The sequence below is a fragment of the Grus americana genome, chromosome 1 (assembly GCF_028858705.1).
Source record: "Grus americana isolate bGruAme1 chromosome 1, bGruAme1.mat, whole genome shotgun sequence".
NCBI classification, from domain to species: domain Eukaryota; kingdom Metazoa; phylum Chordata; class Aves; order Gruiformes; family Gruidae; genus Grus; species Grus americana.
In genome coordinates this window covers 68,298,017-68,312,505 of record NC_072852.1, presented here as the reverse complement: position 1 = coordinate 68,312,505, position 14,489 = coordinate 68,298,017, and the positions used below count along the sequence as shown (strand labels likewise).

The window sequence follows — 14,489 nt, the reverse complement described above, 5'->3', positions numbered from 1 at the left end:
TTAGTTACGGTGAAACTGCTGTAGGAAGTCACAGACATACTTAAGCAGAAATTAGCCATAAACATAAAAAATAAATTATATGAATGCCTAGGGGAAACTCCTCTGCAAACAGCATTCAGTCAGCTAGGAAAGTTCCTGACCAAAGAAGCAGCGGCACTGTGCCCACGGGGGAACCAGCATTTCTCCCGTTTTGTCAGCAAATGTGTCAAAAGGTGGGATTAGTCTGGACAAATGAGGGCAGTGGTGGCTTCTCCCACAGGTGGGCCCGTGAGGGGGCAGCCAGGGCTGCAGGCTCCTCTGTCTCCAACACAAAACCCAGCACCCATCTCCCCCAGCCTCTAACTTTTGGAGAGCAGAAGCACATTTTGGATGCACCCGTAGGGTGCTGACAGACTTCTGCTAGCAGCTGGGCTGGGGGGAAAGGGAGTCCTTCTGGTTTGAAGCCTTGCATCTCGCTGGCTTGTGGAGGAAGGAAGCATCGTGGGGCTCGGGGCTCGCTGCTGCTGGGGAGCATGGGCTGATGTTGGCAGCCTGCCACTCCGGGCTGGCTCTTCGGCAGGCATGTCGGAGCCGGCCGAAAGGGAGGAAAGGGTGGGGAGACCCAAATAATGGGAAAAGCCAACACACGCTCTGAGGAAAGGAAAGGGAAGGTAAAAAGTGAGGCAAGGGTGCACTGCCAGCTGGCAGGCGGTGAGCGGGGTGGGGAGGAGGAGACCTTTGTGGAGGTGGTCCTGGTCTCCAGCCACTCTGGGCCTGGCAGGCTGAGGGAATCAGGTCATTTCGAGGAGAGTTTCCCTCTCTGCTGACAGAAAGGGATGGAAACCTATGCGGCAGGCTCCGGGCTGGTGGCTGCAGAGGGAGCAGGACCCTCTGTGTGGTGGGACAGCAGTGCTTTCCCATTCCTCCTGTGCACCCTGCGTGTACATGGGGCAGCCCCCTCTTATGTGGGCCACTTGGTCCTGCTGACCTGAGGTGGCTCCCGGGGAGCTCAGTGGTGTGGGGAAGCCCATCCCCATCAGTTAGATCCTCTGGGCAGCTGGTTCAAAATGGCTGAAAATGGCAAAGGCAGCCAAACCTCAGTCACTGGGCAGGGTGGGACATTGACTCCGAGGCAGGGGGGTATCCCACGGCTCGAGGCAGCATGCAGGACATACCGACGAGAAGGCTGCTGCCCCTTGGGCAAAGCAACGGGGCTTCCTTTGTCTTGGTTTTCCTGCTGGCAAAAATCGGGTGCTGCCATCCCTTCCTTTGCAAAGTGCTTTAGGATGTACCATGGGGAGGGCTATGGAGAGCTGGGTGCTGCCGGTGTCAGAGCTGCACACAGCGGGGGCGGTCCCAGTTCTGAGAGGGGTTCATGCTGCCTGGAAAGGGGCTGGGGAGGGGGTGCTTTGAATGTTTCCAGAATTTATTGCAAGCAGTGCTTTCCTTTTGGGGATTGAGTGTTTTAGAGCAGCCTCACCCACGCTCTCCCCATCCCTACTGCCAGCAGGGCTGCTGCTTCTCCCCCCAGCTCCCTCTGTATCCCTGTGTTAAGACACCTTTCCTGGGGCTGGCATTTATTCCCTCCCAGAAGCTCCCAGGGCTCATCCCTGATGGTGTCTGTCCCCTGTGCCAGCTGAACCTTGGCTGTGGCTCCTCTCGTTGGGCTTGCTTGGAAATTTCCATCCTGCCACATAATCCCTCTGCTAGCCCCTGTGGGAAGCTGCCTCTGCCCGTGGCGATGGCGGAGGAGGAACCTCTGCGGTGGGGAGACCTGCAATCAGATTGCCGCATCCTTTAGCAGCCCTGTCCTACCTACACAGCTGTGCCACCCAGGGTGCCTGCACAGGGGCTGTGTCTGTCAGCAAAGGTGGCAATTAGCGGTCAGGGAGTGTGTCACCCCTTCCCTTGCCCTCTCCCAGGATGGAGCTGAGCACAGTCTGTACCCCCACAGCCAAGCTGGTCAGAAGGGGATTTCTGTTTTTCAGTCTGGGCTGTCACACTAGTGCAATCCCTCACGTGGAGGCTGTTGCAGTGGCATAAAGGCGCCCTATACCCATAGCAGGATTTAAAACCGCAGCGAATTATTGCTGGGTGGGAAATTCTGAAGCCTGCATGTAACTTCTGGTACCTTCTGGGCTGGAAAGCAGAAGTAGCAGTCTTTTTTCCTGCTGGAGAATGATTTTCAGACATTGCTGGATAAAGTTTTCATTTAGGTTGACTTTCTTCTTGTTTTACCTTAATGTCACAGGTCATTTCTCATCTACAGTTTTGCAAAAATCTGTGATATTCCTGTGAAACACTTCAGTGTGGATAAATCAAGTTTTTAGGTCAGCTCTGCTTACCTAGGCTTATCTCAATCCCCTTTTCATATCTGGATAACCTCTCTTGCACCTTTTCCCCAGCTGCGGTGGGTCACCCCAGTCCTCCCTAGCAGGACGGGCAGTAGCACCGTCCTTCAGTAGTAGGGCCGGAGGTAGCGCAGTGCCTGTGTTGTGTAGCCAGCATGCGATGTTCACCTTGCAGTCTTTCAGGACTTCAGAGACAGCCCCCAAAAGGCAGAAGATGGACCCTGGCCCCTCTGACGTTGATACCAGCCCATGCAAAGGATGAATCAGCCTGTTTTTCTTTGGGTATGGGGCCAAGCCACTCAACCAGCCCAAATGGTAGGTGAAAGTCAGGGCTTTGAAAAATGGCACGCTTGGACAGTTTAATCCTGGAAACAGGGTACTGCACGTTGCCTTTGGCTGCCTGTGAAGAGGCAACACCTGCTCCAGCTGCCACCCCAGCCCTCTGCCCTCAGTGGGGCCTCTGGGACAGGGCTGGGCTGGCTCAGAGCTCCCCAGCCCCGGGGATGTCCCCCAGCACTCACCCCAAGCTGCTCTGCCCCCTCTTTGCACTGCCCAGCAGCGTGGGCTCAGACCGGCTGTCCCCAGTGTCAGTTGATGTACTAAATAAACACCCCCAAAGTAGAAGGAGACGTTTTCCCCTCCTGCCTCCAGCGCTGGCATCAGTGGTTTATCCTGAGGATCCCGCCAGGCACAAGGGTGAGTCCCTTCACGCGCGTCTCCAGCATCGCTTGTCCCCAGGGCAATCCGGCATGCTCTAATGCGATCTGATTCACCGGCTTCTGGCCCCCATGGAGGATTTTTTTGAGACAACATTACAAGTGACCTCTATAGGGCGTGCAGGCACGTAAACCTACCGCTTTCCCGCTCTGCGGTGGTGAGGGCTTTTGTCAGCTCCCAGGTTTTCCACTGAGGGGGCCAGGGGATGCTCATCTGGTGAGCTCTGACACAGGTGAGCAGATCGGAGCATGTGCTGGATGTGCCCCAGCTTCCATCCCGTGTGCTGCTGTGGTTTGACCACATGGGTACATGAAAAGGTCAATGGGAATTTGGCAGGCACATTACCAGACAAAGCAAAAGACAAAACAGTAATAGCATTAAACATAACATTAAAAAAGAACATCCGAGCTGACCTATCTTGAGAAAAATGGCATAACTGGAATGCCTGCTGCTGGCGTTGGTCATAAGAAGCCCTGGAAAAGTGCATTGGGGCTGAGGTAGATAAAAAGAAAGCTGCCAGGGCAAAGGCACAGAGGGATTGCTCACTTCCAGCAAGCACAGACACTATAAAAATAAAGACTCCAGCAGTATCTCTCCCTGCTGACAGAGCTCTCTCCTACGAGCTGTGTTAGCACTTGCAGCGTATGGCACAGGCACGGAGGGGTCCGCGTGAGCCCGGGACAAACGTCCCCCCTCCACCTGCTTTCTGCCTTTTGCTCCTTCTGCCTGATGGTGTTGGGGACCCTCAAGCTTGGCTGCTGAAGCAGGTTTAGTGCAGTGGTCCCTGGAGATGGAGACAATTTGTTCAGCACGTTTGCAGGATGATTTTAAGGGATGCCGCTATCCCACTAAAGTGCTGGAGCCCCAGAGCAGTGGGGGCGCGTGGCAGCCAGCCTGGGCCGTGCTGCGGGGTCTGCAAGGGAAGAGCTCCCTCCTGCTGAGGTCGAGAGGACCTGGAGTCACTCCACTCACTGCTGCAGTTGATTTTTGCAAACTTTGGGCCTTTACTCTGCTCGACCATGGCTGCTTTCTTTTCTTGCTTTCCTGTCAGGGCTGCAGTTCAAGGTCTGGAGAGGTGTATGTTGTAAGGGAGCTGGGCAGAAAGTTCTCCCGCCCAATGCACCTCCCTTCCTGCCATCCCACCACCCACACATGAGCTGGGTGATAATTTGGTGGGGGGAGCTGGTGGAGGAGGAGGGACGGGAGGAGGAGAGAGGGGAGTCTTTGCCTTAACTCTTGCTGTATCTCTTTGGCACTCAGTGGATTCCCTGTCTGGACTCCAGTGTGACGGGACAGGACAGGACAGGCTTGCCTGGAGGAGACCTGCCCTGGGTTCAGGTGAGTTGGGCATTTGCTCGTTGAGCTGAACTAGCTGGATGTGCGTGTCACGCCGGGAGTGCCGGCGTCTCTGGTTCTTCTGTAGCCAGCTGCCGCACACCAGCTGCCACACACCAGCTGCTTGCCGTGCTCTGTGGGAGTGGGCCAGCAAATCTGCAAGGGGAAAAGCTTCCCAACATTAAGCAAAGGAAGAGAGAGCTGGAGGATGGGGAGCAAATAATGTTTGGATCAACACAGGGAAGAGGTTTTGCTTTCAATGCTTCCTATAGGAGAGGACAGGCAGCGATACCGCTGGGGGGCTGCTGGGAAGCTGCAGAGCAAAGGAATGCCTGAAGGATGGGTACTGAAGGTTGTAGCAGCAGAGAGAGAGAAAGAAAAGGACTCAGATGGCAGAAAGACTGAGGAGATAAGAGTGGGCCAGACCGGGATGGGGATGAAGGGCAGTGATGGCTAAGTGATAATAGGTACAGGAGGAAAGATGCTGGGAGTGAGGTAGGCTGTAGGCATTACAGCTCCTGCAAACACGAGGCAGTGACTCCCTCTCCTCCTGTGCTGCCCTGCAGAGGTGCTGGCCCTGGTGCATTGACTTGGGGGCTGCAGCTCTAAAAGATTTGCCTGGGAGCGTGCTCCTTGTTCTTCTTTCCTCAGAGGCTTCATCAAATTTGTTCCTGTGTAGGGGTGAAGCAGAGAGACAGCATGGTTTGTGCATGTGCTAAACTCCGGGGATCTGTGGGCATATTTGTGAACAAACCCAGGCAGAACACATGGGGGTTTCATAACACCTGATCTGTGTCTCCTTAAATCAACAGTGCTTTTAAAGTAATCACTACTAATCAGGGCTTTCATCCAATGCCATTGGAAATGTCATTGCCCCAGTTTTTCCTCTGTGACAGATGCTGATACGAGAGGCTGAACCTTGGACCTGACCTTTGCAGCTCTGCAACAGCCCAACTTTGCTGGGATTCATGGGTGCAGATGTGGTCCTTGCAGAGGGCAGGCTAACGAGCCCTGTGCCATAGCTCTACCTGCCCGTGCTCCTGGGCAGGGCTATAGGAAAGTTTTGATGCCCCAGGTTAGAGAGCGGATACCTTGCCTCTTGGAGGGCGCAGGTGGGATGCAGTCCCATTGCATTGCAATGCGGCATTACAGCAGGCACTGCTAGGAAGGGGTTACGGCACTGCTAGAGTCATAGTTGGTATGCGCCTCTGCCTGTCCCAATTTCACCTGACGTGCCTTGTCCTGTGCACCAACTGGAGATGGCTGAGCCTGCCCAGGGTCAGCCAGGTAGATCCCCAGCCTGCACCTGAGCAGGATGTGGGGTGCTGGACTCCCAATGAAGGGCTGAACAGGGAGCTCGGTGTGGGGATGATCATGGTGGGAAGCCCATGTGGCACTGCTCTGCTGCTCTGCGATGGCTGTACGTGAATCTGTGCCGAGGCACTGGGCTCTGCCAAATAAACTGTTGGCTCCCCTCATCCTCCTTGCTGGGAGGAATAAGGTAATATGTCATGCTATAACCTCACCTGCCTTTCAGAAGAATTTTGCTTGAGTACTCTTCCCCCATGCTCCCAGTTTCTCATTGCTCTGATAGCAAGTGCCCCCAGGCTGGGCTTTCGGGAGGTTAGGCAGGGTGTGCCTGCCTGTGGGAGTTTAGCTGGAAGTGCCTAGAGCAGCGCGATACCAAATCCCCTGTGCTGCTCTCCCACCTCTGAACCACAGACTTTTGGAGACATTGGTTACCAGCGGTGCTGGCTCCTTTGCTCTCCTGCCCCAAAGCAGAAACTCCAGGGAAGCGACTGCAAGGTTCAGATTTTAGGCACTGCAGAGGTTAGGATTTTTGTGCAGGCCCATATGCACCTGGAGAGGGTAGCTGCTTTGCTGCCCACCCTTTCTCAGCCCCTCAGCCTCCAGCCTCAGGCTGACCTGGGTCAGCAGCAGGCGGCCAAGCTGCAGCGCTGGGGACCAGCAGCCTCCGTCCCTTCACCTCACCTGCCCAGGACTGCCGAGTGGCGTGCCTTGCTCCGTGAATGTGCTGCCCCGGTGATGTGGCAGCCCTATAGCCACTGTGTCCCCTCCTGCGGACTCTGTCCTGTCCCTGTAGGGCACCTCCAGGTTGCACCACAGGTCGTTGCCCCGCCGTGCCCTGGCTGCGCCTGTTTGCAGAGCGGTGCCGAAGCAGCGCGGCTTTCACCCTCTGTGCCGTTCACCTGCTCCGCTCCTCCAGCCAGTGACAGGAGCCATGCTGTCCCCATGCTTTGGCTATGCACAGGGACCTCTGAGCAAGCCTCACGCACCTGCAGGACTTCAGCCAGACACCTCTGGCCAGCGGGTGGGGTGGCTCTGGGGGCTCCACTGGGGCCAGCCTGGCTCTGTGTCTGTGGGAGACCTGTCACTGTGGTGCTCTGTAAGAAAGACGGATCCTGCCGTGGTTGTATGCTACTGGGCCTCCTGCTGTGTGGCAGTGGATACAACCAGACTACGGGCTGAGTGGAAGTCTTGGGAGTATCTGGTTTGATGCAAAGGCTGGTTTCTGGTCATATTTACACCCCATTTATGGACTTCATCAGTTAGCCTTGATTTTTTTCCTGGGCTGAAGTAAGAAACCTCTGTGTCACTGTAGCCCAGAGCAGGGATGGTGAGCTGCGGACACTGACAGAGACTGAACTGGCACTGAGAACAACAGCCTACACTGCTTTTAGCAAGGGATTTGCCACTGATCCTCAGGAAAGTCCAGCCACCGTTAGGTATTTGGGAGGCTCTCCTGCCTTGGCAGCAGAGGACAGGGCAGGAGCCATTTGGTCCCCTCCTGAGTTGGGGGTGTGTGCTCTAAAGGATGATGCTCTATAATTCTTGCAGCTTGTATCACAGATGTACATATCATTACTAAACTCACAGTTGCTTCTTATCTCACTCTTGCTGGTGTCAGTAAGCAGCAAACTCACTGACTGCAGAAGCGTTGCTCTTATTTCATGTTGGAGAAAATGTAAGCAGGATCTGACCCTTGTGACAGCCTCCTGTGCCCCATGAACCTTGCTGAACAGATGCTTTGAGAATGCCCTGCAGCCCACACAACCTGGAAGTTAATTAGAAGGTATAAAGAAGCCAACTAGCTTTCAACAGCTTGAAATGAAAGGCATTTTAATTTTGACTGCTGTCCTGGAGTTGATCAGTTTTTCTCTTGCTACATCTTTCCTTGTCTTTCTCCTTTTTTGCAGCTGGAGTGAGCTGTTCTCCAGCAGCATTCGAGTTTGGAAGCAGCTGTGGTTGAAGCAGCCATCCCCGCTCACGTAGCTGCTCTTAGATTGGCTGGAAAGCACTTCTGCTAATATTTTCCTGTCCATCTTGCAGATACTACCTATTCCAGAAGCAGCCCCCACGCACTAATCTAAGTGGGTTTGTTCCTTAAGCCATACCTTGGCACTGCTGCTCCTCACTGAGCCCTGATTTTCTGTCTCTGCTCCCACAACCGCCCCCACCTTCTGCCATCGAAATGCAACGCGGGATTTCAGCTGCCGACTAACTGCTGGCTCACATTGTGCAACCAGAGAATTTTCTGTGTCCTCCTGCTCCTCCTTTTGTAACACAGCCCAGCCTGCTTGCCTTCTGATTCCTCCCTCCCCACCTTAAATTGCAGTCGATGTGCTTGGTTGCTGCTTGTTTCAAAATGAAACCAAGAAATATAAATTCAGTGCAGCTATCTGCAGCATCACCTGCGATTCTGCCTTCTGCAGCTCAGGCAGCACTCACAAGTGTCCAAAGGTGCTTTAAAACTGTGCTTCCTCTAATAAATGTTATCAGCTGCTTTTTAATGACATCTCTGTTCACTCTGTCTCACTGTTTGCTCTTGAGATTGTCCTCCTCTCATTTGCCTTAAGATAAAACAGCAGAACAGGTCAGACAGAGGATGTTAACTTCCCAGCAGTAGGAGCTCCTGTGTGATGGTAGTCGGGAACAGGCAGTAAGTTTGCAGGAAGAAAAGCTTTAGGAAAATCTCTAATGGCTTCTTCCTCTAGTGCCAAAACCCCAGGTGGTTTCTTTCTCCTCTCTCTCATCTCTTTCTTGTTCCTTGTCTCACCTGAGAAGCCCTGAATAAGCCCTTTTTGCTCTGGGAGAGGCTGAGGATACCACCATGTTTTGCTTTCGAAGGACACTAATTCTCCTCTTTTTCTGATTCCTGCCTCCCCCACCTTTAGTCACAGCTTGTTCCCAAATAAAGCCAACAAATGCTGTTCTCCTGCATCTCTGCGTCATGCGTTTGGTACATCAGACCCAACTGGTGTTGGGTCTTCACACACTTCAGAGGTGTCCTTGGCTTTTCTTGCCTTTTGTGGCCATACTTAAAGGATCCCACGGTGGGAGGTGTGGGACAAACACAGCCCAAAATTTGTGACCAAGAGGAGACCAGGCTACCTCATTCAAATATTGAAGAAGGGAATGTGTTGGTGTGGTCCGTGTGTACGGCTGCCTGTGTACTGCCTGCTCTCTTCCCAGTGCCTGGGGGAATCCAAGTGTATTCTTATTTTCTCAGCAATAGATCTTGTGGGGAAAAAAGTGGCTGCCTCCATGCACCAAGCCCAGCACCAAGTCCCGTACCATTTCATATGGAGCTGCTTGTTGCACTGGGCACAGAGGGAGCCCCCTCTTCTCTGTGGGAAGATGACAGGCTGGGGGTCATATCTGCAAAGGGCACTCCAGGCCTGGAAGAAGGCACGTCCTCGAAGTGCTGAGGGTTGAAAATACAGCAGGGCACCTGTAGAAGAGACTGGCAAGGTCAGAGGGAGCTGAGGGGGGAAGGTGGTGGTGATGGCGGCTGAGTGGGACCAGGAGAGGGGCAGACTGTGGACTGCATCAGGTGGCATCTTAACAGCTGGAAAAACTTTATGGCAGAGGAAAAAAAGAGGCTGGGAATGAAGGATTTAGAGGATTTTTCTCCAAACTTTGGTGAAGGAACAGTAGAAAAAGTGCAGGCAGGCAGCAAGGGGCAAAGTCCTTTCTCCAAACTCATGTATTAAGGAGAGGGGCATCCAAAGGGAGAAGAAAATGTCTGCCTGTCGGGGAGGATGTAACACAGTGGGTCGCTGTGGCTGCTGTGGGAGAGCCAAATTGTTCCTAGCTGGAAACAAGAAGTTATTTGAGTTCCCATCTGGCCTGACAACATATAGGGCAGGGGCACAGTAGGATTAGATGTTCAGGAAAAGAGCCAGGAGGTGTGTGAATAGGCTTTCTCACAGAAACAGCAGGCAAAGCAGAGAGGGAAGCAGTGGGGATGTGGAATGCTGTGCGTCGCATTGTCTGGGAAGGGAGAAGCTGAAGCTCGTGGCACGAAGGGCCAAAACTTTGGGCAGCGGTTTAATCTACCACCTGCTCCCACTTGAAAAGGTTTGATTCCATAACCAGGGTGCTTTCCCCCTTTATTTTAAAAAGGTGGAAAATGAAGCCACAATCTTGCATTTACCCTGCTGGTCTGTGTTTGTCCCATCCCTGTACCCCATTGCAGCGTCCCAGCTTCTGTCCTTCGTGTTGGCCTATTCAAGAGTCAGAGGACAGATGCAGAGTCAAATCCCTGGTCCAAGTGTCCCTGAGGTGGAGGCTGGTGACAGGGTTGAGGCTGTGGGCTGGCACTCAGGGCATTCCCTTCCTGAGGTTAGGTGAGTGCAGGTGACTCCCTGATTGTGATCTTCCCCCTGCCCCCATGTGTGAAAGAGGTCTAACACAAAAACATGGAAAACACAAATATTAGTAGAAATAGGCTGGCTCTTGGAGCCACCTTGCATTAAAAGAATAAAAGCAAAGAATTGGCTAAGTCCTCTCCTGTCAGCTTCTCATGACATCCTCAATAAGCCCAGACTTAAGCATCGTTGTGCTTGATAATGTGCCCTGGACTGCAGCAAATTGGAACGTGCCAAGGACTGTGACAGATCAAACACGTTTCATTAAGTATGTGTTATTTTTTCTCTCACATTTGACAGTGCGTGGAGCTCTGCTCCTCTCAAAGATGAGGAGGCTGTGCTGCAGCATCTGAATGAACTGATTAGCCAGTTGGCAGGCCTTGCTGCAAGCAGGCAGTGGGGAAAGGGACCTTGCCTGGGCTTCAGAAGCTGAGAAAAGACTAGCGGGAGGACCTGATGTTTCCACCTCCTGATCCAACCCAGGAGGCAACTTAAGCAAAGGGGGCAAAGCTGGGACTGGGAGGACGTCCATGCTGGTGAGCTGCAGAGCTGCTAGCTCTGCACCAGACAGCATTTAGGGCGCGTGCCTTGATTTCTGGGTTGTAGCACGTTCTTTAAATGTGCGGTTAGAGGTTTGTATGAGCCTGTTGTTAGAGGACTGATTCAGCTTCATGCTCCAGTGTAGATCCACACATGTTGTACTACTTGGTGGGTTTGGGGCAGTGCAAGCCATAGCAGTGGCTTTCCAGCATGTGGACCATAAAGGGCAAGGGCTGGGGAAAAAAGGGTGGTTGCTTTCTTGGTGCTCTGGTGCATCTGCATTTGACACTGAAACTGGCTGTGCCCACTGCGGTACTGCCCATATATAAGCCCTTACTGGAAATAACTCTAAAACCCTCTCAAATTCAATAAGGGATCGGAATCTTTCTGCAATGTTTTTGAAAAGGCAGCTATATAGCCTGGAGGATGGTCTTCACTGACCCCTGACTCCCCTCCTCCGTAGTTTATGTTCCCCTGTTCTTGCCGCAGCCCCTCTTACTAAAGGCAGTGTTAATGCTTTGCATGGGATTCAGCCCTCTGCATTCAGAGTCCATGGAAATCTGCTGCTGATTTCAAAGGGAATAAGATGAGCCCTTCAGCACGAAGGCAGATGGGGGGAACAAAGACTGTTGTTGCCCTGGGCATTTAAAGAGCAATTGGTGCAATTGTGAGATCTGTTTTCCTTTCTTTACTTGAATGACAGAGGAAGGAAACATGTCTCCTGCCAAAAAAAGGCTTGTTTTGCTATGAACATTCAGTAGAAGTTGTCTTTTCATATGCAAGCATCTTTCTTTGCCCCAGGGCCTGATATATCCAGAGGGTTAGCATTTAGAAAATCTTTTCATTTGTACTGGGCAACCTACAGCAGCAAATGAGACACCATGATAATGATGCTGTCTTGTGTGGAGTAAGTGCATAGTCAACCAGTTCCTGCTTCTGCTTCCCCCCTTGCCTCATTGAAAACTACACCAAAACAAGTGCCATGGTGTTTCGAGGCTGCTGGGCCAATTTGATGTTAGGACTACGCTTCCCAGTTAGGTCAGACTCCCTGGTAGTCCCTACTCCCCTGTGAGATGGCTCATACCCTGATGCTAGACTGGAGGGAGACTAGGCACAAGGAGGGAGGGAATACTTTGCTGTCATGGTCCTGGCGCACCATCCTGGTGCAAAAGATTGATGGGTAGATTTGGTGGTCCTATCAGGTAGAGGACATCAAGGATGATGAGGTCTTGCTCACCACTGACTTGCTGACCGGGAGAGGTCCCTAGCCTGAGCTGCCTCCAGAGCTGTGCTTGGACTTTGCCTGGGAGAGAGCAAGCTGAAGTGGTCCAGAGCAGATCTGGGGGCTGCGGAAGAGTTAAGTAGTGTGGGTGATGCAGATTGCTGTCCCTGCTGCTCCCTGGAGATGTCCCCTTAGGAGGCACAGAAGGAATGATAGGTATGCTATTAAAAAACCCTGATAAACCACCAGCAAACAGAATCTGTAAATTAATGTGAAGGAACAAAGCCCTGATTTCTTAGCACTCTCAGCTGGTGGGAATGGAAGCAGAGATGCTGATGCTGCTTTGGAGAGGCTTGTTTCCAGTGTAGTTTCCTAATCTCAACATGGGAATGTGTATCCCTTGCTAATGCTAGTCACCCTTTCAAAGGCTAGCTTCTACACAGTAATGCCACCAGTGAGATGTCACTAGAGTTAGGACTTCCCTGGCACAGTTCCTCAGCTACCCTGCTCATGTTAGGTCTGTGCTTTCTGGCTGGACTCCCCTCTGCATCCCTACCTCAGGTAACTCATTAGAGCAAGGTTTTGAGGAGAATTTTTTTAGCGAAATCAAAGGGAGCTTTCTCTCTTCACACTTTAGTTTCTTCTCGTAATGAAATGCCTGTAAACCATATGAAAATGTTGTCAAGAAGAAGATTCAGTCTAATCTGTGTCAATTTTGGTTGGATTTAAATTAACTAGCCAATTAAAGGACTTTGCCCCCATGCCCTGTGACAGCTCCAGCTCCTTTTCTCTTCCTCTGAACTGCTGTTTCCGAAGTCCAGTCCAAGTTTCCAGCAATGATGGAGATGCAGAGCATTTAGGGTGCAGGGGGGCATACGGAGGTACACTAAGGCTGGTGGTCTGAGAAGGATGAGGAAACAGGCTGTGGGGGGGATTGGTGAATTTGGGGGTGAATCCAATGAAGGGGTGGTGCAGGTGGTCCCATCTCACCTGACCTCTGTCCCTTCAGCACAGACTTTCTGTCCAACAGACAGAACTTGGGGAAAATGCTTTGTGCTGACACTAAAGAAGACATTTCCCAGACGATGAGGGAACGTCACAGTGATATTAGGAACACATCTGTTGTGGTGACTGGTCCTCTCCCTCCTCTTCCCATCAGTGTGTCCTGCAGCAGCTTCCTATGTCCCATGCTTTCTTTCTCCTCTGTCCTACAGAGCCATGACAAGAGCTGTGGCCCAGGAAGGAGAGCCCAATGGGGCCATTGCAGCTCCAGAAGAGATAAAAGAGGAGGAAATGGAAGAGAGAGGCCAGTGGAGCAGCAAAATGGAGTTTGTGCTATCTGTGGCTGGGGAGATCATTGGTCTGGGTAACGTGTGGAGGTTCCCATACCTCTGCTACAAGAACGGTGGTGGTAAGTTCACAGCATACACGAGTTGTCCTAGGTCTGTAGGCACAACAAGAGATACATGTGTGCCTGGATCCATTTCTCCTATGCCTCATGTGCCCCCACATGCACTCCCTTATTCTCTCCTCCAGCAAGTTAGCTCCTGCCAAATCCAGGAGGAATAAAACCTGCGGGGTGAATCCATCTCCCCAGCAGGTACGGTTTCTCAAAGCAGCTCTCCCAAGTTTGGATGCTGAATTGAACTTTAGTAACTCTTTAAGGCTCTTGGACATCTTGAGTAACAGGTGGTCTTCCAAAACCATCAAATGCTGTGAGTGGTCAGAAAGCCAAAAGCAATCTCCTATACAATTCCCTTTTACCACTCTTGGTGTCACCCCCACCTCTCTCAGGCCTTTGTTATAGAGGAGGGAAGGCTTTGATGGTGCTGGTGTCCTTGCCAAGACCTGATACCCCCTAGAAAGACATTGCTGCCTCTTCCCCAGGAACAGTTCTCCCAGTGGTCAACCCACTAATAGGGAAACCCATCCCCAGGAAGAGTCTGTTCCCCTTCCCTTTTGTTTCTTGCATGACTCTCCTTTTCCGATAACACTGCAACAAGATCATTACATGATTAAAAATTAAACTTTCTCATAACAATAAAATGAAACTGGGAAAGAGGAAGGGAATAATTGACTGTCACTAACTTTTCTTGGTGAATCAAAATCTAACTTTATAAAAGAAAAGGAGGAATAATAAATTACATGTCAAATACAGCAATAACGTCTCTTTTGTTCTTGTTCTCTAGAGACACCTTGAAATAACACTTTGGGACTTGCATGTTCCCCCCAATTTAAACTCCCTTTCTCTGCACAAAGGCCTTTCTTTCCCAAGCTGCTGTGAGCTTTCACCAATGGATGAATGATTCAGCTGTAGTTCAGCCCAGGACTACCAAATTCCTGTCCCATGTGCTGTTACTGGAGTTTATCCAAATCAAGGAGGAGTCAATAGAATGCCTCCTCTGAACCAAATGGGGGTTGCATAAGAGGTTGGTTAAAGAAAATGGAATTGAGTTTTTCTTGAACCTGGGATAGTTTTTAACAGATCGTCCAGTCTCCTTCTCTGAGGTTTTGATGGCAGGCGCTGGAGGCACCAAAAGCAAGTCAGACCAGCACGGGTTAGTAAACACTAGTGGTGCATCTGATTGAACAGCCCATTCTGCAGTGATGCTTTGAGACAGAAGTCATGGTTTTTGCATGGAAGATTTCCTCCTGAGCTCAGATGATGTCTTT

At 51.7% G+C, this 14,489-nt stretch overlaps 1 protein-coding gene across 2 annotated transcripts in view; it reads left to right on the top strand.

Moving 5' to 3' along the window:
- Positions 1–4,289: 4,289 nt before the first annotated feature.
- The window catches only part of SLC6A12 (solute carrier family 6 member 12), a 51,083-nt gene continuing 40,883 nt past the window's right edge, over positions 4,290–14,489 (top strand). For both annotated transcript variants that reach the window (XM_054846188.1, XM_054846177.1), the window contains exons 1-2: positions 4,290–4,385; positions 13,031–13,227. In XM_054846188.1, coding sequence (XP_054702163.1) covers positions 13,035–13,227 — 193 coding nt within the window. In that variant the 5' untranslated portion in view covers positions 4,290–4,385; positions 13,031–13,034. The remainder of the gene's footprint in view (positions 4,386–13,030; positions 13,228–14,489) is intronic.